Source organism: Lathyrus oleraceus, chromosome 5 (genome assembly GCF_024323335.1).
Source record: "Lathyrus oleraceus cultivar Zhongwan6 chromosome 5, CAAS_Psat_ZW6_1.0, whole genome shotgun sequence".
Taxonomy (NCBI): Eukaryota; Viridiplantae; Streptophyta; class Magnoliopsida; order Fabales; family Fabaceae; genus Lathyrus; species Lathyrus oleraceus.
In genome coordinates this window covers 533,181,546-533,207,123 of record NC_066583.1, presented here as the reverse complement: position 1 = coordinate 533,207,123, position 25,578 = coordinate 533,181,546, and the positions used below count along the sequence as shown (strand labels likewise).

The 25,578-nt window shown below is 36.9% G+C and overlaps 1 protein-coding gene and 1 non-coding gene across 2 annotated transcripts; both read left to right on the top strand.

The window, feature by feature from the left end:
• The first annotated feature begins 5,872 nt into the window (after positions 1–5,872).
• LOC127090300 (small nucleolar RNA R71) lies at positions 5,873–5,979 on the top strand. Its single transcript, XR_007791823.1, has one exon. It is a non-coding gene; the product is annotated as a small nucleolar RNA R71 (small nucleolar RNA).
• Positions 5,980–13,044: 7,065 nt separating this feature from the next.
• On the top strand, positions 13,045–13,446 carry LOC127081880 (uncharacterized). Its single transcript, XM_051022109.1, has one exon. It carries the CDS (start codon positions 13,045–13,047, stop codon positions 13,444–13,446), a length of 402 nt encoding a protein of 133 aa, XP_050878066.1.
• The last annotated feature ends 12,132 nt before the right edge of the window (positions 13,447–25,578 follow it).

Genomic DNA, 25,578 nt, shown 5'->3' with positions numbered 1-25,578 from the left:
TAGAGCCAATTATTTCGGTTGTGGACACTAGTCATCGGGCTAGGCATGGTGAATAGGTAAAAAGCTTGGTTGTTAATTAGTAGTTCAAACTCTTCAGGTCCAAGATTTCCTATAAACATAGTGTTGAAAAGGAAAAGTATATTCATGGGCTGAATACCACAAAAAGGGTTCAAATCAAGCATGGGTTGGCGCAATCCAATAGCATTAGCAATCATAGTTATCAATCCTCCTATTTGAATCGGTGCACGGTCATCTTGAATAAGAAGGTCAAAACTCGCCAACATATAAGTGGCACCATTCACTGGACGATTCTGGGAAGCACAAAATATTATGAAAAGTTCATCACGTGATACTGTTGTAATGTTTGATCTTTTCCCAAAAAGAGTGTGTTCTAGGATCTTGTGGAAATAACGAAAAGCTGGGTTATGTATGTTTCCAGAAAGAAACTCATGTTCCTCAGGGTCGTCATTTTCCGTCAAACTTCCCCAAAAATGCTCAAGCTCTCGATATTCAAAGACGTCTTCTTGGCTCATGGTGAATGTGTCAAAAGAAGTAGGGAACCCTAAGAGGTTAGTAAATTCTCTAATGTTATACTGATACTCCATATTGAACATACTGAATTGAATGAAACCTCGGTTTATTCCTTTTCCATGGTTCGATAAATAAATCAGGGAGCTAAGGAACTCTAGAGTTAGCCTCCGATAAGTAACAAATTATCTCCGAATAGGAGTGGTTTCCCACCCTATTTGACTCAGTAGATATAAGACACTATCTCTTAGCCCAAGTACGGTCATTGCACAATCATCAACATAAAAATTTGGGTGCATCTCTCTCTCAGCAAGTTCTTCGAATTTTTGTCTCTGAGCTCTCCCTCGGAATTTGATACTCATGCGATCAATATGTGCCATCAGGTTAGCGTTAACTAAAGAAAAGAAAAATAAGAATTTTAGTCAGGATTTGGCCAGATGCTGAAAGAAGAAAAGAAGAAAAATGTAATAAAATAAAGAAGAATGAAGAATGAAAACTGAATAAAATCAAAAGAATAATCAAAGAAAAATAAAAACTTGTGGGTTGTCTCCCACGATGCGCTTTGTTTAATGTCGCAAGCTCGACATAAAACTAATAAATGTTAATCTATAAATTTTGGAGACAATACGTCTAAGTGCAGGACTTGCGAGTCTTCATTGTTTTCAACATAATGATAATGCTTTAGACGCTGCCCGTTTACGATAAATGATTCAATAGATTTACCTTTAATTTCTACAGCCCCACTAGAAAAGACATTAGTGACTTGGAAAGGGCCAGACCACCTGGAGCGTAGTTTTCCTGGGAATAACTTAAGTCTAGAGTTAAACAATAGGACTACATCGCCTTGTTTGAAAGTTTTCCTTGATATACGTTTATCATGCCATTTTTTCGTTCTTTCCTTGTAGATTTTGGCATTTTCGTATGCGTCTTGTCTAAGTTCCTCTAATTCGTTTATATCTAGAATTCGCTTTTCACCGGCGACCTTATAGTTTAAATTTAAATTTTTAATAGCCCAATAGGCCTTATGTTCTAGCTCCACTGGGAGGTGACACGATTTACCGTAAATAAGCTTAAATGGGGTTGTTCCTATGGGAGTTTTGTAAGTGGTTCGATAAGCCCATAAAGCTTCGGGTAATTTTGATGACCAGTCTTTCCTCGATGTAGCGACAGTTTTTTCCAATATCTGTTTAATTTCTCTATTGGACACTTCCACTTGTCCACTAGTTTGAGGATGGTAAGGTGTTGCTACTCGATGTTTTACACCATACTTAAACAATAATTTTTCGAGTATTTTAGATATGAAATGAGATCCACCGTCACTGATGACTATTCTTGGGACACCAAATCTTGGAAAGATTATATTCTTAAAGAGTTTAATTACTACTCGTGTGTCGTTTGTTGGAGAAGTTATAGCCTCAATCCATTTTGATATGTAGTCAACCGCTACGAGTATGTACTTGTTACCGAAAGAAGGTGGAAAAGGTCCCATGAAATCTATTCCCCACACATCGAAAATTTCTACTTCCAAACTGCCTTTTTGTGGCATTTCGTCACGTCTAGATATGTTTCCTGTGCGTTGACACCTATCGCATTTCTTGACAGCGGTATGTACATCCTTCCATATGTTTGGCCAATAAAGGCCGGCTTGTAGGATTTTAGAGCAGGTCTTGGATGTGCTTGCGTGTCCACCATAAGGAGCGGAATGACAATGTTGGATTATACTTTCTACCTCTTCTTCAGGTATACAGCGACGAAAAATACCATCGGAGCCTCTTTTGAAAAGTAAAGGGTCGTCCCAGTAATAATATTTTATGTCATGGAAGAATCATTTCTTTTGTTGGTAGGATAAATCAAGTGGAACCACTCCGGCGGCTAAATAATTGACAAAATCAGCGTACCATGGTGTAACGCATACAGCCAAGATGGTCTCTACTTGTTTGTCAGCTCTATTTTCTTCCAAATTAGCTATAAGTTTATCGTACGAGAAATCATCGTTGATCGATGTTCTTTCCGGTTCCAGGTTTTTGAGTCTAGAGAGCTGATCTGCTACTACGTTTTCAGTTCCTTTTTTATCTTTGATTTCCAAATCAAATTCTTGCAGAAACAAGACCCACCTTAGGAGTCTAGGTTTAGCGTCTTTTTTTGTTAAGAGGTACTTAATGGCAGCGTGATCAATGTAAATGATTATTTTAGCTCCGACCAAGTAGGAACGAAATTTATCTAGTGCAAATACTATTGCTAAAAGTTCTTTCTCGGTCGTGGCGTAATTCATTTACGCTTCATCTAGAGTTCTACTTGCATAATATATGACGTGAAGTTTTTTATCCTTTCGTTGTCCTAAAACAGCGCCTACGGCGTAGTCACTTGCGTCACACATTATTTCGAAAGGTTCATTCCAATCCGGGGTCTGCATTATGGGTGCGGAGATCAGTGCTTGTTTAAGTGTTTGAAATGCTTCTAAACATTTATTGTCGAAGATGAATTCAGCGTCTTTCATTAATAATTCGGTTAAAGGTTTAGTTATTTTAGAGAAATCTTTAATGAATCGTCGGTAAAAACTGGCATGTCCTAAGAAGCTTCGTATTTCCCTCACAGTTTTCGGAGGTTGAAGGTTTTCGATTACTTCTATTTTGGCTTTGTCTACTTCAATTCCTCTATTTGATATGATGTGTCCTAAAACAATTCCTTCTTGTACCATAAAGTGACATTTTTCCCAATTAAGTACTAGGTTTACTTTTACACATCGTTCTAGAACTCTCTCTAGGTTTTCAAGACATTCTTCGAAACTTTGCCCGCATACGGAAAAGTCATCCATGATGCTTTTGAGAAAATCGGCGAATATTGCCATCATGCATCTTTGGAAGGTTGCAGGAGCATTGCACAAGCCAAACGACATTCGTCGATAAGCGAAGGTACCAAAAGGGCATGTGAACATTGTCTTTTCTTGGTCATCAGGATGAATCGGTATTTGAAAGAAACCTGAGTAACCGTCCAGATAGCAGAAATGAGAATGCTTGGCTAGTCGTTCTAACATCTGGTCTATGAATGGTAGAGGAAAATGATCTTTTCGGGTTGCTTTGTTTAGCTTTCTATAATCAATGCACATTCTCCATCCTGATTCAATTTGTTTGGTTATAGTTTCTCCTTTTTCATTTTCGATCACTGTTATACCTCCTTTCTTTGGTACTACGTGTACAGGACTAACCCATTTGCTATCGGATATAGGATATATCATACCTGCCTCTAATAACTTCGTTACTTCCTTCTTCACTACTTCACTCATGATCGGGTTTAGTCTCCTCTGATGTTCCCTAGAAGTCTTACAGTCTTCTTCTAGCATGATGCGGTGCATACAAATAGAAGGACTTATCCCTTTAAGATCGGTGATGTTGTATCCTAGTGCGGTTGGATATTTTCTTAAGATATGTAGGAGTTTTTCGGTTTCCAGTTTTCCTAGGTCTGCATTGACTATTACTGGTCGTTCAAGTTCTAGGTCTAGGAATTCATATCTCAGATTTTTGGGAAGTGTTTTCAGGTCGAGGGTTGGTTTCTTAAGGCATTGCGTAGGATCTGATGTTATTGCTAAACATTGGTTCAGTCTATCTTTTACACGATAGTCGGATAAATCGTCATTTTCTAATTCTGTTTCTTTTATGCATTCATCGATGATATCCATGAAGTAACATGTGTCTTCTATTGCAGGTGCTTTCAAAAATTTGGAAAGAATAAACTCAATTTTCTCTTCTCCTACTTCGAAAGTGAGTCGTCCTCGTTTTACGTCTATGATAGCACCGGCAGTTGCTAAGAAGGGTCTTCTCAATATAATGGGTGTAACTTCATCTTCTCTTATGTCCATAATTATAAAATCGGTGGGGATGTAGAATTGACCTATGCGCACGGGAACGTTTTCAAGAATTCCTACGGGATATCTAACGGAACGATCTGCTAATTGCATAGACATTTTAGTTGGTCTTAATTCTCCCATTTCAAGTTTCTTGCATATGGACAAGGGCATAACACTGATACCGGCTCCTAGATCGCATATAGCTTTGTCTATGACAAATTTTCCTATATGACAGGGTATAGAAAAACTACCAGGATCTTTAAGTTTAGGAGGCATATTCTGGATTATTGCGCTACACTCAGCAGTGAGTGTAACGGTTTCGCTATCTTCAAGTTTCCTTTTATTAGATAAAATTTCTTTTAAGAACTTAGCATATGAGGGCATTTGTGTAATAGCTTCTGTAAAAGGAATTGTGACGTTTAATTGTTTCAGTAGGTCAACAAATTTTTTTAAATTGGCCCGCATCTTTGGTTTTAATTAGCCTTTGAGGATAAGGGATAGGTGGCTTGTAAGGTGGTGGAGGTACATAAGGTTCCTTTTTTTCTACGGTTTCCTTATTACTCTCTTCCTTTTTCTTAGGGGTACCTTCTTCCTCAGTTGACTTTTTAGAGTTTTGGTTCTCAATCCTTGGGTCAGATGGTCCTTCTACCTCTGTACCACTTCGTAATATAATTGCATGAGCGTGGCCTTTCAGATTAGGTTGGGGCTGTTCAGGAAATGTACTAGTTGGGGCAGCAGTAGGCGCTTGTTGTTGAGCTACTTGCGAGATTTGCGTCTCCAGCATTTTGTTATGGGTAGCCAGGGCATCTACTCGACTTGCTAGTTGTTTAATCTGTTCGCTAGTGTGTACATTCTGGTTTAAGAACTCTTTATTGGTTTGCTGTTGAGAAGCTATGAAGTTCTCCATCATGATTTCCAAGTTGGATTTCCTAGGAACGTTATTGTTAGGTGTAGATGGGGTCGGCTTTTGATATCCAGGAGGTATAGCTGGAGCTTGACTGGGAGCTTGACCTGGTGCGTATAAAGCGTTATTGCTTTTATATGAAAAATTAGGATGGTTCTTCCAGTTTGAGTTATAGGTATGCGGGTAAGGATTTCCTTGAGCATAGTTCACCTGCTCTGTTTGAATTCCTGTTAGGAGTTGACAATCTGTAGGAGTGTGACCTTGAATTCCACAGACTTCGCAATTTTGAGTCACGGCAACCACGGTGGCTGGAGGTGATACATTTAAACTTTCAATTTTTTGGGCAAGAGCATCCACTTTTTGCATTAACATGATCAAGGCTACTTATCTCGTACATGCCTCCTTTTGTTTGAGGTTTTTCTACCATTGTTCGGTCACTTCCCCACTGATAATGATTTTGGGCCATGCTCTCGATAAGTTGATAAGCGTCGGCATAAGGTTTATCCATAAGCGCACCACCGGAGGCGGCGTCTATTGTTAACCTTGTGTTGTACAAGAGACCATTGTAGAAGGTGTGAATTACTAACCAGTCCTCTAAACCATGGTGTGGGCAAAGTCTCATCATGTCCTTGTATCTTTCCCAGGCTTCGAAGAGAGATTCATTATCCTTTTGCTTAAATCCATTTATCTGGGCTCTCAACATAGCTGTTTTGCTTGGAGGAAAATATCGGGCAAGAAAGACTTTCTTCAACTCATTCCATGTGGTGACTGAGTTGGAAGGAAGAGACTGAAGCCATCTTCTAGCTTTATCTCTTAACGAGAAAGGAAAAAGACGAAGTCGAATTGCCTCTTAAGTGACACCATTAACTTTAACCGTGTCAGCGTATTGGACAAATACGAATAAATGAAGGTTTGGATCCTCGGTAGGATTTCCAGAGAATTGATTCTGTTGCACTGCGTGCAGCAGCGAAGGTTTAAGTTCGAAGTTGTTCGCTTTGATTGCGGGTGGAGCAATACTCGAATGCGACTCATCTTGTGATGGACCAGCGTAATCTCGAAGAGCACGAGCTGGTTCGGCCATCGCTGGTATCGTTAAAGGAAGGAGATTTTTGAGATCAGGAATTTCGATTGGAGGAAGATTGTTCGTAGCACGATACTCCCGGATTCGTCGTAATAATCGGAGATATCGTTCAACGTCGTTGATTCGTAAGTAGTACGGTTCGCCTTGTGAGCGAGTGTGTGGCATACAAATCAACGGAAAATGGAAAAAATAAAAATTGCCTTAGTCTCTACAGCGTAACAGGAGAGTTATGATATCGACTAAATAAAAGTCCCTGGCAACGGCGCCAAAAACTTGATCGCGACTTTATGAGTCTATTGGGATACTAACTGCAAGTGCACAGCCTAATCGCGTAGTTTTAAAAGATATCGATCCCACAGGGACTTAATGAATCGATTTACCGTTTTTCTAGGGTTACTGCGTAAAGCTAAGGCGGATGATACTTTAATGATTAGGGGGAAAGAGTAAAACTAAATTTGGATCTAGATAAAATATCAAATAACATGGATATCAGTATGTAGTTCGTCGTAATTAGGGAATCAAATCTTCGTTGGTCTATTTCTTACTTTTAAAATAAGTCTTTTTAGTAGGCACTATTAATTAAAAGTCTTTTCCTCAAACTCTCGCTCTGTTGAATTAGACTATGACTTTATATTTTAACATACGCTCTCACTATTTCGTTAAATCTAAAATCACTTTTTGAAAATAATAGAATCTATGGAAACTCCTTTTGAGAAAATACTAACCGTTTAAACACCCTCGTCTCAAACTCTCGCTCTATTGACTTAGATTATATGATTAAACTTAAATGCTTAACTCTCGTCCTCACATTTAACCTTTAAAAATAATTTTTGAAAATGATTAGAATTTAATTAACCTTAAAAATTGCTCTCGCCCTGATTTAAAGTTAATGTTCAATTTACACTGTCCAGTTAAAAGCTCAAACCGTCGTTCTATTGATTTTAACTTCTGTATGTCTTTTACTCTCGTACAAAAACCTTGGTATTAACTTTGTAAATTGAGACCAGAAAAAGAGTGACTATATTCTGAAATAAATTTAAACCAACTCAACTTTGATTCCTTTATTCCGTTTACTTTACATACCGATATCTAAATTAATTAGCCAGACATGATAAACATGCACAAACAATAATCATGCATAAATACAGTCATATCAAACAAACAATATATATAAATAGCGGAACAAAGCATATGTAAATTAAAACAATAAATTAATTAATTAATGAACCTGGAAAAATAATAGAATTCTGGATTTTATCTCTTAGCTTCGATGCTCGAACACTCCACCAGAAGCCGGTTGGATTTGTTCTTCACAATTCTAAAACAAGGAATTAAAATACTATGATCTAACGTAAGGTTAGATCCAGTAAAAATTACACAATAGTTTCCGGTGTAGAAACTATCGTGAGAAAATAAATTGTTTGCTTCGGAAATTAAACTAGAAAAGAAAAGAAAATAAATTGCTTGGAAGTTTAGAGTGATGGAAAATATTGCTGGAAAAATAATTGCACGGAGAAGAGAGAGAGCAGAAGAGCCCAATTGGCTTTCCTGTGGTCTATTTATATTCACTCTCCAAATAACCGTTTCCTTGAATTGGTCTTTAGTGTGGTTCAAAGCGTCAACGAGTGCAGGAGGAATTTTAGGGGGAACCGTCCACTCTGTTACGCACGTCAAGCCTAAAATGTAGGATGGAATGCGTGACGTCCGTCACACTATGTGTTACGGTCGTACCACTAGGTTTTGGGGACGTTACGCTCGGCACGTGAGTGTGGCGGTCGTGACAGCCATTTCCTTTGTTCCAAATGTGGGCTGGGCTTTGGTGAGCTACTTTTCATAGGAAATCTTCTTTTTGCACCCCTTTTCTTTCTTTTTCGCGTGTGCTTTAAATAATGATACCTGAAATAAATAATAAGGAAACTACCGAGTAATATCGAATAATATAAAATAAATTGAATCAAATAACAATATAATCTAGTTAAATCAAGTCTAAAAATGTGATATAGTTTCATGTTATCACTCGGCAACTACATCAACTTAATTGGAAGACCTAGGGTTGTTCCTCTGTTGAAGGTCATGATTTTGATTGACCTGAACTGGAGGAGGAGGTTGAATAGGTTGTGATTGCGGCTTCGGATTTGGTGGTGGTGGTGGCGATGGCGGTTGAATAGGTTGCGGTGGAGGCAGTGGCGTCATTGAATCAAGTTTTGAATTGATTTTTTTTGTATGCATAATCCAATTATTTGCATTTGAGTTTGATCATGATACTTTTAGTCAATTTATTGAGTTAGTGGAACGAAAACCATATGTGGTGTTGGTTCTAGTCAGGTTGAAAGGAAAATCTTAAAGTGTTTTGAAAATCATGAAAAATTGAGATTTTATATGCATGAACCGAATCATGTACATATCCTAACTAAAATCAAATTGAACAGAGGCGAACAAAAACTTTTCAAAACCTATAGCTCGAATCACACTTTTAACTTGATTCGAATCGGGTTCAGGAGTCAGTTATGCGAGGGGAAGATATTAGCACCTTTCACATCCATTGTATTCAATGAGAATCATTTAATTAGTTTTGTGTGAGGTGTTAGCTTAAAAATGTTTGTGTTTACTCTTATTTATTCATTGCTGAAAGAAAATGCAGATCAAAACGGTTTTTTTAATAGGGTGCTTGATGAGACGTTGAATATCGCTCTACGTCCTCTACTGTAATGAGGAATTCAAAGCTACGTAGTTATTTGTAGAAAATGATTGTTTGTTGGTTTATTTTAATGAAAGATGTTTATGTCGCATTCTAGAAGTTAAACATTTCTTGTATGATCGCGCATGAGAGACATAAGCAATTGTTTGAATCATGGTAGAATGTATAAAACATTATTCATTTATGAAAAAGTTTGCGGTCATGCTAGTGTGGAAAAAGATTGGTTTAATTGGTTGAAATGGTTTTTAACTAGATGACGAGCATTCAAAAAACAAGCTCTACAACAAATATCCAAATACTCGGGGAAGAAAGAGGCCTACACCCAATTAATCCTTTTTCATCCAAATTTTTTATGAAAGATGTGAGGCAAATTGAGTCATAGTTCCATAACATAAGACGAGTATTCGAAAAGCGAGCTCTACAGCTAGTATCCAAATAGTTTTGGAAGAAAGGGGCCTATGACCAATTAATCTTCTTTAATCTATGAAAGAACAAATAAAATTTGATTGATTATCGTATTTTAGTTTGGAAGATGAGTGTTGATAGTGTATTTCTTGTTGATTAAATGCGTCTTCTAACATTTTGATAGTGTATTTTAGGAAGAAATTAACGAGGGTTATCCTTATTGAAAATCAAATCGAAGTCATTCCAAATTAAGTGTGTCAATTGATTGGTTAATGTCCCCAATGAGTTGATTAATCGAGTCTTTCTTGATTTTGAATGTTCATCATCAATTATGGGATTTAATTACTTTGGAGCATGCATTTAGCTTGGATTTGATTTGAAAATTTGTGCGTCAAGCTCTTCCAATCAATTTCCTTAAGGTGTCAATCGAGTGGACTTAACTCAGTTCGCCTCCTTGTTGCATTTTATGTCATGTGCCGGACTTTATGGTTCTTCTACACCCCAAATCAGTTTTATTTGCACCTAATTTCGATGAAACACTTAGAAACTCCTCTTTTTGGTTAGTGGACATCATTTATCGAGATGCACAAAATTAAAAACACTATTTTAAAAGATTAATCAAATTTTTTCCGATCATTTCAATCATAAAACAATGTACTACCTCAAGTATCAAAAACACATCCCAGTGATCGATTACATATTACTCACCAATGATATTTTACATTGGTTGTAAAGGTTAAAGTCACAACCTCTTAGTATGTGAGACAACTCCTTACCAACTGAGTCAACCTTCATTAGTGTTGGATAGCGATGAATACGGGTTGGATTGAACTTTGTTTGGTCTAATCCGTTATCCAATTCCTTCAAACTTTAATGAGTTGAGTTCATCGTCCAACCCAAAATTTCAAAATCAAATTAAACAAAATCGACCTGTTCATTTATGAGTTGAGTTAGATTGAATTTGTGGGTTGTGTTTCAAATAAAAAATAATTTTTTAAATAATTTTTTTAATTATAAAAATATAATAACACAATTCGATAAAATTACACTTATTTGTAACACCCATCTTGTATGAAACACATTATATAATGTCCATAAAATTCATCCACTTGATAATAGTAGAAAATGTCACAAAATACTTTATTTTAATGAGATATGTAACGTGAAAGTTATATAAAATGAAATCAGAAATAATATTTAATCTTAGAATTATTTAAATTCATGGTCTAGTAGTAATAGTATTGATGTTAAATAGATATATTATTTTGGAAAAATTATGTTAATACTGATTATTATTAATCAAGTTGGATATACCCATAAATAAGCGAGTTCGAATAATTTATGAATTTGCTCAACTTAAATCAATAGATTTACGGGTTAACTCACATCAATTAACACTCCTATAAATAATTTTAAACTTGTGGTTGCACGATGCATTCTGAAACTGAAATTTATGTATTTATTTTTTCATTTGATAGCAGTCATACGATAGTATGTGTACATAAATTTGTACAAAGATATATATGCTATATTCCGCAGCAACATAAGGCTCATTGACAAGCGCTACCGAAAGTGATACCCTTTTGTGCACAACTTTGAATACATTCTTGAGGATGATCTGGACACAAATCAGGTCGTTTCTCACCGTCTTGTGGTGAAGGAGCATCATTTAATCTTTCTTTTGTTCCAACCACTTTATATGTGCCTACAATTATATAAAAATTAATACCAGAGTTATTTAAAAAAATTATAGGATTATCGTATCATTGATTATAAATGGTTTTCAATATTATATTACGGGTTTAAACGAAAGAAAACCAAAAATTTGTCATCGATTTAAAAGACATTCTTTTCTGTTTTAACAATTGACAACTTCAATAGCAAAATCATAAAATAAAGTAATATTAAAATGATTTTGTTTTTGTTTATATACTTTGATAGAGATACAATTATACGATCAATTATTTTACATCAAATTTAAATTAAATTAACGTAGAAAAGTAATATGTAAAGTTCCAGAGATGCATCTCCAGAATTTTTCAGCGTTTTAGTTTCCTAGATTCTAGTGGAATTTTCTCAGTACTTTTTTTTTTTAAAAATCTTGCATGTGGTGTTGTTTCCCTCACTAGTTTTCTGCTATACTTTAACTTACAGGCATAATGGATGATAGACACGATAGACCGAGGCACGAAAGGGTTGCTCAGCACACATCAGTTCAGCGGAAGAAAAGTCAACAGGTTTCAGAGGCTCCTAGTCCCTCTGGTCATGCAGAACCATCTACTTATGGGGCTCGCGCTACCCCTCATGTCACTCCATATTCTTCTTCCCGTAGGAAACATGATTTACCATTTGACGCATCACTCGCTCCATCCTTCCGTAGGCACCAGGTACCCGATTCACCAGTGCCACCTCCTAATATATATGCTTCTGAGTTTGTGCCACCTCTTACTTCTGATGTTGTTGATCCAGTGCCACCTCTAGTGGTTGCAGGTGCTGAGCCAGAGGCATTTGGAGGAGGCCTTTTTGATTTGTCATTACTGCCTCTTTACCTAGACCATATTGCCAGACATATCTGGGAAGGAGAGGTAGCATTAGTTGAATTCATTTTTTTTATTTACGTTAATTTTAATTGACAAATGTCTAACATTGATTTTTTTTATAAGCGTGATCCGCAGAAGTTTATTAACCACATGCGAAATATTATTGGCTTGCCTTATTCGAATGATGATTGATTTTAGGGGGTTTTGTCCTCATTTGGCCTGAATGACTTGTGCATGACCGGTTATACTACGGTAAACCACGGGATGCTTAATGCATTCGTGGATAGATGGCACTCAGAGACCTCGTCATTTCATCTCCTTCTTGGTGAGATGACTATCACACTCGCCGATGTCTCATATTTGTAATATCTTTCGATTGGGGGGAGACTCCTAGATCATGGAAGGATTACCAAAGACGAGACACATCATAAGATGGTAGACTATCTATGGGCTAACCCAGGGGAGGCGAATGAGGAGTTGGATAGGATCATGGGTGCTCATGTTAGGTTTGAATACCTGAAGAAGATATATACAAATGAGCTACATATAGCATATCAGGCCACAAGTGATGACGAGTAGGTAGGGCTCCACATAGCGCATGCTATGAGAGCATACCTGCTATATTTGGTTGGCACTGCCATTTTTTTGGACATGAGTGCCACTTATACAGATGTCGTCTACCTATGGTACTTACTCGATTTCGAGCGGATCCATGAGTACAGTTGGGGGCCCACTTGTTTGGTTTACATGTAGTCGAAGTTGAGAGAGAGTTGTATATGGAAGACGAAGCAGGTCACAAGCATCGTCACACTATTGACGGTAATAATTATTGGTATTTTAATGTTTCTTTGTCGTTTTCATTTCATCTTTGCAAAGTCATTATTGATTTATTCGCGTGATCCAAACTTTTCATTTCAGGCTTGGATCCTTCAACATTTCTCGCGCATCTCCAATAGGGCGAGTGTTAAGATTTACACTGAGGATATGCCGCGTGCTACTGCTTTTTCCCCGCTTATAGGGAACTAAGCGATTGAGCCTTTTAAAATGTATCTTGACTACTTGATTGTCGAGGAAATGCACTTCAACAGCTATGTCGATCATAGTCAGATGCAGCCATTTGACGAGATAATGTTATACTCTAGATGGTTGACCTGCAAATTATGTGTCACTGCTCCTCATCTGCCTGAGTGCGTCATGTGGCAGTTTGGCTACACTCAAACCATTCCTAGACACCATGTTATCTTTGTTCCTCCTACTTTGACACGTATACAGGTAGATGACATGTTTGATGATTATGAGAGTCATCTGGTGCCAGAGGAGGCACATAGTATCATAGCTGTGAATGACTGGAGCTACGTCGAAGGGTATATCATATGGTTTTTCAGGATGTCACATCCGTACATGGTGTATGCTGCTCCAGGAGTCCCATCTAGGCCAGCTCATTAGGAGATATTAGAGGACAACCAGACATAGTTAGATTATGTTGAGGATGCCTCGCTTAGATGCCACCGTATTATGGATATTACGCAGGTAGGCATTGACAGAGGTATCTTTCTTGATGGGTCTGATGTGAGGCAGGTCCTAGATGCCATCATGACGGAGGCACAGGGGGCATTGATGTACCGAAGACAACGCCAGAGGATTGGTGGATTGATGGTCGAGGAGGTAGAGCTGGAAGAGGAGGAAAATGCGACATAGTCAGACATACACAATAGTGCATTAGTATATATCAGTAATAGTACTACTATGGATTGTATTTTATTTTGACATCATTCTACTTTATCGTTGTTCTCGACTTTTTTGACATTTATTGGTCTTTAATTTATATATGACATTTTTGGACCATCTATACTTATGTCTTTTTTGCATATCACTTGTATGGTTTAAATCTTCATATGAGAAAACATAAACAAAACATATCATGAACAATTCTATTATGATAAGTTACGAAGATGTATCTCCGTAAAATAAACGGAGATGCATCTCTAGAATATTTTAAATTGTAGAATGTCTTCTGAGTGTGATCCAGGATATATATTTTAAATTGTTACGAAAATGCATCTCCGGAATATTTTAACGTTTAATCAGAATTTGGTGCGTCAAAGATGCATCGCCGAAAATTGGGAGCATTTTAAAAAAATTGTGTAGTGCGTAAGAAACATATATGGTGCATTAAAAATTCTCCAAAAATATTCAGTTTACATTGTGTGTAACAATTTAGGTCTGGAGTCCAATATCTAACCTACCCTGGCCCAAGTCAACTGAAACCCTAGCAATACTATGAGCTGTTTCATTACTCTCTCCGCCGATGCTTGAAGCTGACATCTCTCAGATCTTTCATCTTTCTCTTCATCGTACCACACAAAATCCCATAGTGATTTTTGGATAACTTTCCTTCCTCCATCTTTTCTAACGCTTGAAAGGGTTTATAACCAACTTGTCTTATGCTTCTTCTTTTTTGCTTAGTGACCACTTTTGTAAAAGACTTATTAATGAAATGATTCTGAAAACATCTCATATAGTTGTCTTTTCTTCTTCGTTATTATTATATGTTCGTTAGTTACACTTCCTAGTATCTTTACCCTTTAAACTTTTTAATATCTCCAAAGCATAAGTAATATTAAAATTTATATTATTATTGACAAAAATAATGTTTAAATATGCATCTCTTAAAAATGTGAGTTTATTTGAATATGCTTCTCTCAAAGATGTATATACTTTTCTTAAAGAACCAACAATACATGTATAGAAAACAATTACACCGGTAACTCTGATCATGAATATAATAGATTTTTGAGTTTTGAATTACATGTAATACTAATACTGTAATTACAAGTTTAGAATAACAATCACATTATTAACTATTGATACGGAATAAGGGCATATATTTGTTTTAACTTTAAAAAAAAAATCTATTTTTAAAAATGAATTTTATAAAACTGTTTTTTAAAATATTATAAGTTTTTTTATCTCTATTTTTTCTAAATTAAAAGACTAATTTAAACATCTTATAATATAAACACACATTATTGAAGTTTAAAATATAGTCGAAATTATAATTTTAAAAAAAATGTATTTCAAAAATGAACTTTATGAAAAACTATTTGATATAATTTCAAAATCAAGTGATTTTTTGAAATTTTGATATTCAAAAAAAGTTTCAATAAAATAATAAAATATCTAAAATAACATTTTAAGAATAACTATTCAAATAAAATTTTAATTTGAAGCCTTAATGAAAAGTTTCTTTATAAATTTCGTTCACACAAAATTATGTTACACTAGAAAAATCATTTTAATAAAAAGCTAAAACAAACGGACTCTAAATTAGAAATTATAGTATGGAACTGGACTAATTTTTTTTTCAATACAACAAGTCTAATAGATACGTCGCCTTTCATACATAAATCTTAATCGCAACAGAAATACGATCCAACAGATCTTCAATGTAAAGTCTCATGCTGCAAATCTAACCCAAGCACCTGCCCATCTGAAGAAAAAATTAAGAGAACAATGTGGGGTGAGATATTAATCTCAGTGGATTCCTGAACTAAACTATATAATCTATCACTACCCATCATGGTATTCTCTCATGTCCCAAAATCAACTAATAGGAAAATCTCATATCCCTTCAAGGTCATCTTTCATCCAGATCCTAATATCAACAATCTAGTACTTATGAACTTGACATGATTACATGATAAATCACCATACCCACAAATCAGAGTATCAGAGTAAATCACATATTCCTCTATTGGCTAGACCCGAACAAATCATATTCCCTTTACTGACTCACTATGATAGACGACATATTTTTGTTATGGGTACTAGGTCAAATCATATGACATATGACTGAATCAATGAATAAATCACATATTCATATGACCAGATTACCAAGATAAATCACATATCCTCCCATGAATAAATCATATGTCCATCATTGAGAATATCATAATAGATCATATATTGCTCTACTAGGAGCATCGGGAATCATCGAATATCCTTGAGTTAAATATTAAGTATAAATCACATATTCTTCATTCAAGTCGCTGGGATAAGTGACATATCCACATGAATCGGAACACCAATATAAATCGCGTACCCTCCCATGGATATGTTCCATATTTACCACTAGAAGTAATCGAAATGCAATGTCACAAATGGATGAAGAGGATGAAGATATGGATGATTGACTAGAAGATATGATCTATGTATTGGATAATCATCTTATATGAAAGCCCATAGTTACGATACTTTATATAGTGAAAAAGATGTGCCTTTATATAAGGGGTGCACCAGTTTTACACGATTGCCTGCATTGTTAAAATTGTTTAATCTAAAGGCAAAAGGTGGGTGGTCGGATAAAAGTTTCACATAATTGCTTGATTTTTTGAAACAAATGCTACCATAAGATAACAATTTGTTGGATCGTTATTATGAGGCCAAAAAGATATTGTGTCCAATGGGTTTGGAGTATGTCAAAATACATGCATACCCTAATGATTGCATATTATACAAGAAAGAGTATGAAAATTTGGATCAATGTGCAAAATATGGTGAGTCGCGCTACAAGTTGAAGAACGACAATGGTGATGACAATGACAGTGTTAGTAAGAAGTGTCCTCCTGCTAAAGTGTTATGGTACTTGCCAATAATTTAAATTTTAAAGATACTTTTTTCTAATGTGAATGATGCAAAGAATATTAGATAGCATGCAGATGAAATAAAATGTGATAGAAATATTCGCCATGTAGTTGATTATTTGCAATAGAAGAAAGATGATTTATTGTTTCTGGATTTTGGCCTTGAGCCAAGAAACCTTAAGCTTGGGCTTGCCACAAATGGAATGAGCCTCTTTGGTAATCTGAGTACTAACCATTCTTCGTAGCCTGTTCTTCTCACGATTTACAACCTATCTTCTTGGTTGAGCATGAAGCGCAAGCATATGGTGTTAAGTATGATGATTTCTGGACCAAGACAACCTGGAAACGACATAGACGTTTATCTAAGTCCATTAATTGAGGATTTAAATCTTTTGTGTGATAAAGGTGTTGACATTTATGATGCATATTATGTTGAAAAGTTTGAGATGCATGCAACGTTATTTTCCATAATCAACGACTTTCTTACATATGGTAATTTGGATGGATATAGTGTCAAAGGACATAAAGCGTGTCCTATATGTGAATATAATACATGTTTTCACCAGCATGAGTTTGAAAAAAAGACCGTTTACATTGAGTATCGGAAATTTATAAAACCCAATCATCCTTATCATAGATTACTGAAGGCTTTTAATGAGGATGTTTAAATATTAAGTCAATGGATCGGGATGTAGTACTTGAAGCACATTTATATATATTGAATAATCTTAATGTAGCTGAACCTTACATAGCTAATCAGAAAACAGTTATAAAGAAAAAATATCTCGAATGAATGACAAGTGGTTGTTGACACGGCATAACAAGGAATTCATAAGTTGGTTTAATAAGAGGATTTCTAATGATGATGGTGCATCTGAGACAAATAAATGATTGTCGTACATGCCAAAATTTACTTTGATAACTTGGACAACATACGACATTTCTAATTATTCATTTTATGCAAAAGCAAAAGAAGATCGTAGCACAATGCAAAATAGTAGGGTTATGGTTGAGGCTGAATCCGATGTGAATTCAGTTTTTCACTAGAAGCTTCTATGAGTGTCTCATTATCATGCCTCGTGCACTGATAACCACTCCCTCGCCCCCGGGTGTAACATATAACCACTCTTTGGCCTCTCTGACGTTACATGCCCACCAGCTTCCGCTTGGTTCGTCCCCGAACCACATCGTATTGAGAGAGGTATGACTTTGATACCATTTGTAACACCTCAAACTACTTTCAGGATTATCGACTGACCCCACAAACCAACACGGACCTTTTCAGCATGTTTTATCCTTACTCACACGCTTTCCGAGAAACTTCTCAGAAGGTCACCCATCCCAATATTACTCTAAGTCAAGTACGCTTAACTATGGAGTTCTTATTGGCTAGGCTACCTAAAAGAAGATGCATCTTGTTCGTATAGGTAGTACCAATTAATCCTTATAAGCCTTCCTTCAACCATGCAACCCCATACCTGCACAACCTTAGGATTCCTCTCATTCCGATCTGAATTTGGTTTTCCCCTAGAAGTTGCTAGGAGTGTCTCATTGTCATGCCTCGTGCACCGACAACCACTCCGTCGCCCTTGGGTGTAACATGTAACCACTCTTTGGCCTCTCTGGCGTTACATGCCCACCAACTTCCACTTGGTTCATCCCAGAACCACATCGTACTGGAGAGGTTTGACTCTGATACCATTTGTAACACCCCAAACTTCTTTTTAGGATTACCTACTGACCTCACAAACCAACACGGATCTTTTCAGCATGTTTTGTCATCACTCACATGCTTCCTGGGAAACTTCCCAGGAGGTCACCCATCCAAATACTACTCAAAGTCAAGCGCGCTTAACTATGGAGTTCTTATCTGTTAGGCTACCTAAAATAAGATGCATCTTGTTGGTATAGATAATACTAATTAATCCTTATAAGCTTTCCTTTAACCATGCAGTCTCATACATGCACAGTCTCCAGATCCCTCTCATTCCGATGTGAATTCAATTTTTTCCTTAGAAGTTGTTAGGAGTGTCTCATTGTCATGCCTCATGCATAGACAACCACTCCCTCACCCTCAGGTGTTACATATAACCACTATTTGGCCTTTTTGGTGTTACATGCATATTCTTTTTAGTAGCCCAACAGATAAGAACTCCATAATTAAGCGAGCTTGACTTGGAGTAGTATTTGGATGGGTGACCTTCTGGGAAGTTTCCCAAAAAGCATGTGAGTGAGGAAAAAACATGCGGAGAAGACCCGTGTTGGTTTATGGGGTCAGTCGATAATTCTGAAAGCAGTATGTGGCGTTACAAATGGTATCAGAGCCCGACCTCTCCCAATACGATGTGGTTCGAGGATGAACCAAGCGGAAGCTAGTGGGCATGTAACTCCAGAGAGGCCAAATAGTGGTTACATGTTACACCCGAGGGCGAAGGAGTGGTTGTCAGCGCACGAGGCATGACAATGAGACACTCCTAGCAACTTCTAGGAAAAAACCGAATTCACATTGGAATGAGAGTATGCATGGTTGAACGAAGGCTTATAAGGATTAATGTGTACTGCATATACTAGCAAAATGTATCTTTTTTTCGGTAGCCTAACATATAAGAACTCCATAGTTAAGCGTGCTTGACTTGGAGTAGTATTTAGATGGGTGGCCTTCTGAGAAGTTTCTCACAAAGCGTGTGAGTGAGGACAAAACATGCTGAAAAGACCCGTGTTGGTTTGCGGGGTCTGTTGATAATCCTGAAAGTAGTTTGAGGCGATACAAATGGTATCAGAGCCAAACCTCTCCGAGTACGATGTGGTCCGGGGCAAACCAAGCGAAAGCTGGTGGGCATGTAACGCCAGATAGGCCAAAGAGTGGTTACATGTTACACCCGAGGGAGAGGGAGTGGTTGTCGGTGCACGAGACATGACAATGAGACACTCCTAACAACTTCTAGGGAAAAAACTGAATTCACATCGAAATGAGAGGGATCCTGAAACTGTGCAGACATGGGACTACATGGTTGAAGGAAGGCTTATAAGGATTAATTGGTACTACCTATACTAACAAGATACATCTTCTTTTCGGTAGCCCAACAGATAAGAACTTCACAGAAAGCGTGTGAGTGAGTACATAACATGCTGAAAAGACCCATGTTAGTTTGTGGGGTCAGTCGATAATCTTGAAAGCAGTCTGGGGCGTTACAATAATTAGAAATAAAAATGCCTAAGTTGCCTCCCACGAAACACTTCGTTTAACGTCGCATGGCTCGATAGTTTACCACACTATCCGTGTGGGTAAACATTCTTTACCAGTCAAGTTCCTCGTCCTTGAGGATAAGGCTTTTGCTTATTTCCTTTTTTGTTTGGACTAGAACTATGAGTTGGAGGTGGTGATACTTGAGAAGGCCCTTTTGCATCTTTTTCTGATGTCGGTACGTTACTTTGCCTTCTCACCTCTGTCCTGATGAAGCCTACTTGATAGTTATGTTCTTTTTCTACCTTAAGATCCCTGTTTTCAATAGCATTCAATGTTATTTATTTATCATAAAATTTTAAGGTTATCGTGCCTTGGTCCATGTCGAGATTGCATCAACTTATCTGCATGAAAGGTCGACCAAGAATGATGGGTGTCTCTTCATCTTCAGGTATGTCTAGGATCACAAAATCAATAGGGAAACTCAAGTCCTCTATTGTCACCAGTACGTCTTATGTTATACCATATGCGTCCTTTCTCGAGTGATCCGTAAACTTCTGATTTGTCTTTCTATCACTGACATTTTTAATACCCAACTTATGATAGATTGATAATGGCATCAGACTCACACTAGCTCCATAATCAATTAGTACCTTTTTTAAAGTTCTCTCTTTAATTTTTCATGATACTGTTACCGTTCCAAGGTCCTTCTGTTTTTTTGAAATTTTCTGCCCTAGTGAATTTGCACTACATTTTTCCTTCAAGGCTATCGGTTCTTCTACTGTTGGTTTCTTTTTGGCCATTACCTCTTCCATGAATTTTTTGTACACGGTTATTCACTCGAGTGCTTCAAACAAAGACATATGACTCTCAATCTTTTTGAACATTGTCATGAACTTCTCATAGTCTGACTCTCTTGGATCATTCTTTGTCACTCTTTGAGGGTAGGATAGCTTAATCACCGGTTTAGTATCCTTTTTATTTTTCTCTTCAGTTGACTTTCCAGGTGGTATAACTTTTTCATCTTTAGCGGCCCTCTCCTTTTTCGTCGTGACAGCATTAACATTCTCATGATTTTGTGGATTTTGAACTGTTTCATTTGGTACGGAACCTGGTGTTCGAGAACTTACTATTTGTTGTACTATCTGACCCAACTGAACTTCAAGATTTTTTAATAGAGGCAATGGTGTTTTTATGATTGTTTCTAGTCTCTTCTTGGAATTGCATATATTGAGCGGTCATGTTTTCAATGGCAATCTCCCAATCTGCTTTCTTTGGAGCTTGTTGTTGCTGTTGTTTTTGATATTGAGTCTGATATTGACCTTGACCCTATTGTGGAACATTCCCTCTCTGATCTTTCTAGGAGAAGTTTGGATGATTCTTCCAACCTGGATTGTAAGTGTTGGAGTAGGGGTTATTATGCTTCAAAATTTTTATCTCTTCAATTTGTTGAGGGGTGGAAAAGCAATACACAGTGTGGTGTGGTCCATTACAGATTTCATAAGTGATGGTTTGAAAAAGTTGAACTTGAGCTACCTATTGGGTACCTATGTTCATAGCTTTCAATTTCTTTTCCACTTCAGCAACTACTGTATCTTTCAACCGGATTTTTTTAGTTTCCAGCTTCAAATAAATCACTCCATCAAGTTTACTAGTACACCTATCATACAATTCCATATGCTCATTGGAAGTTATTACTTCAATAATCTTTTTAATACCAGTGGCTGTTGAGAAATTTGTTGAGCCACCGACTGCTATATCAATCAACTGTTTTGTCTTTAGTTTCATTCTGTTAACAAACATCTGCATCTGTTCAGTCTGATCCATATTATGAGTTAGGCAAGCTACTAAGACCCTTTTGAATCTTTTGTAGGCATCTCCCAAAGACTCACCATCCTTCTGCTTGAAGTTCAAGATTTCATACCTTTTTCTCAAAAATACCGATGCTGGAAAATACTCATTTAAGAAAGAAATTTCCATCTCTTCCCATGATGTAATGCTGCCTGCTGGGAGAGAATATAACCATTCTTCAGCCTCTTCAGCTAAAGTAAACAAGAACATTCTTAACTTCTTTGCTTCATCAGTATGACCATCAATTTTCAACGTAGTGCTCATGGTCAGAAATCTCTTCAAGTGCTTGTTTGCATCTTCATTAACATTTCTGGTGAAAGATTTTCTTTCAAGTTGGTTGATTATGCTAGGATGCAGTTCAAAATTAGTCACATTCATCGATTGGTTGACAATTGTTAATCTACCACCTGGTGCATTTACGCCTCCATAATCACCAAGGAGTCTCTCTGGAGGTGGAGGTGGAACTGGAGGAACTTCACCCATAGTTTCTTTTTCTAAATCTGAATCTGAGTGATCAGAGGGAACTTCTTCTTTGGAATTCAATCTAGCATGTCTAAGCCCCCACTGAAGGGTTCTCTCGATTTCTGCGTCTAAAAGAAACTCAGCTGAGGGATCTCCTCGCATACACAGATTAGTGAATGAAAATATATAAATGACAGAAAAATAATTTTATTGTAGAGCAACAAAATTTTAATTGAACTAAAATTAAACTCTATATTTTGGCAATCCCCAACAACGAGGCCAAAAACTTGATCAGAAAAATAGCAAGTGTACTATTTTGCCTTTTTTAGTAATAAATGGGAGATTCCCCGAATGTCGATCTCAAGGACTACAAGTGAATATCGAGTTCAAATCATCGTTCAATTAAACAAAAACTAGTGTGGGGGGTTTTGAATTCAAACTTATAAAAATATAGGCAAATAAAATAATACTGTAAAATAAGGGTTTGCAAGGAAAGAGGAACAATGTCAGGGAAGGTGTATAATTTGCCCCAGTAACAATTCATAGTTACTATTGCATCAACAAATATCAATTACTACCAATTCTCAAGGGTATTTTCTCCCAAGCCCTTGATGATAAAACCTTTAATCATTCAACCCTAATATAAATGTCCATAGGAAATTATCGGTGAAATTAAGCCTTATTATATCAAGAATGCTCTGGTTCATACAGGGTATCCCTAGTCCTAGGTGATATCTACTGCAGAGTAATCTTATGAAAACCTTACCAATGATGGTCCAGCCTAATTGATAACCATACAACAATCTCGATTAGTCCGAAAGAGAAAGCATTAAACACATTAAAAGATTGCCGTAAAAATAATATTATCAATGCAATCGTAAACTCAAAGTCCTTACAGATCTAAATCTAGGACACCCCCTAACATTGGGGGGTTTCGCTACTCATATTATTCAAAACAGATTCAAGATAAAAAAATACACATTACAAGTAATTTGATGACTTGGATCTTCAATTGCTTCCGCTCTCTGAATTCCTTGATCTTTGTAATTCTCGATGGTTGACAATTCTCTATGCTTTGTGTTCTGCTCGTTCCAAAGTGTCTTCTTCTCTTATAGAAACTCTCCTAAAATAGTGAAAAATCCCTTGGAAATGATTGGAAATCCCCAAATAGTCCTTGCTACTCAAGCCCAGGTAAAAATCCCAAAATTTGGGTAATTTTGCGCCTAGGCTGACACGGGTGACCATGTCGGCTCCCTGCCTTATCCATCTCTCCTGACATGGGCCATGTCAATTGACACGGGCCGTGTCAAGTGACACGGGCCGTGTCAACTGACACGGGCCGTGTCAACTGACACGGGCCGTGTCAACTGACACGGGTGGTCGTGTCAAACCCCTGTCTTGGCTATTTCTTGTTCTTAATTTGCCTTCCTCCTGACACAGCCCGTGTAAGGTGACAGATGTGGCCGTGTCAGGCTACCTGTACTGAAAAATATCCTTTCCTCGAATGTCGTACCCTTCCACTTTCTTGCATTGAGTCTGTTGGATCTTCTACGTGGACCTGGAAGGCATAAACACAAACAACCAAAGCATAAAATTCTGAAAACACAAAATAAAACTAAAAATTGATAAAAGCTTAAATAAGGAAATGAAAACTAACTCAAAAGGTACCATAATGCGCACAAAGTACTCAAGAATCCTTGGTTTCTTGTCGAATAAGTAATAAAAACATAGTGAAAATGGTGACCGATCATCATTCCATGCATCCATTATCTTTTCTACCACGACACCTCATTTGACGATTTTTCTGTCCTCACCTTTGATGTGTTTAGTGCCAACCACAGGTTGACTTTTCACATTTTTGGTTATGTGATACTTACAAAGTAGTTCGGACGATGTAGGAAACATTGTTGCATCCGTGCGGTGTAGTGATCGATGGTTATAATAAGTGGCATGCTTTCTTGGTCCTTCAACATTTCACATTTACAAAGCCCGTGTAATGTTTTCCTCTTTTTTGGATTTCAAAAATACAAAACCGATTGAATAAGTCATCTCCGTAGAAGTAGAACCAACAATTTCTAAGAGTGGAAGTATATACTTGTTTGTTTTATATGTCAAGTTAATTGTGAGCACAGCGGGAAAGGTGTGTTTAACAACTTGACAGAATCAGGATGACTCCAAAATCTATCTTGAACAATGACTTTATCCTTACAATCTCTGAACCTCAAAACATAGTCGTCATCATCCAAAAGCTCCAAGAGTTGTTACATATCAGATCTTGGTCCTCTTACTTCCTTTTGTCTCGAGCACACATGTTGCATATTTTCGATATTTGAAACATTTAGAGGTCTCTTCCATTTTAAAGAGGCGAGTATGTTTTTGAGAGCCACCATGTTTAATGTCATGTCCAAAACAAGTTCAGTCTCCTCCGGTACAAGGAAAAATACAATGGGATGATTGGCTAGCTTGTCACTGAGTTGTTACTTAAATCATTTGCATGAATAGAAAACCCATAAATGAGTTCAGGGGGTACTTCGGAGATGTATCTCTAGATACACCCAAATTTGATACGAAGATGCATGTCCAAACTATTTTTTAAAAATTGGAGTGAAACTTAGAAAAGAGAAGATAAACGTGACTTTGGATGCGTCAAAAAATGCATCTCCAGATGTTTGAGGGTATTTTCGAATATTTAAGAATGTGGGAGTTGGAATTGGTTAGGACGGTTGAAGACAGTTAGAAAGTGATTCTGTTATGGAGTTAGAAATTTGTTATGAAAACAGTTAGTTGAAGAAGAGTGTGAAAGTCTGTTATTGTGGTTGGTTAATCCTTGAAGGGTATTGAAGCTAGAGGAAGATTTTTGAAGGTCAAATGAAGGAGAGAAAACGCAATTTGGTTCTGTTACGGGAAGAGGTAGAGTTTCGGTTAGGCTTAATGTGGATTTCTGTTAGAAGTTTTGTTAGATGGTTGTTGACAATTGGGTTAGTTATGAAGGTTGTTATGAATGAGTTGGAAGTTGATTATGGATTCAAGGTCGAAGGTCTTTTGGAAGTTGTTGACTGTCGTGAGTAAAAGTCGTTTGGCCGAAGTTTTATGATGGTTTATTTTTGGGATGAGGTTGAAGGGTGCAGAAGTTAGCAGTGAGTTGTTCTGGTTTTGGTTCCAGGTTGAAGATTTTTTTTTGAGTTGGTTAGAAGTTTGTTTTGACAGTTGGCATTTTGTTGGCAAAATTGGTTATTCGGTTAACAGGTGGTTATAAGAGGTTGTAAATTCAGTTGGAAGGTTCATAGTTGTTGGAAGGTTCTGAATCATTTTACTGATTCTGTTTTTTCTGTTCTGTTTTTGTATTTCTCTTCTCTGTTTCGGTTCTTTTTGTCCATTTTGCTAATATAATATTAGCATCCTTTACAGGGAATCCTATATGGCTAGTAACAAGTTCGG

Coding starts and splice junctions, on each gene's coding strand:
- LOC127081880 (XM_051022109.1), top strand. CDS start 13,045: ATGTATCTTGACTACTTGATTGTCGAGGAAATGCACTTCAACAGCTAT.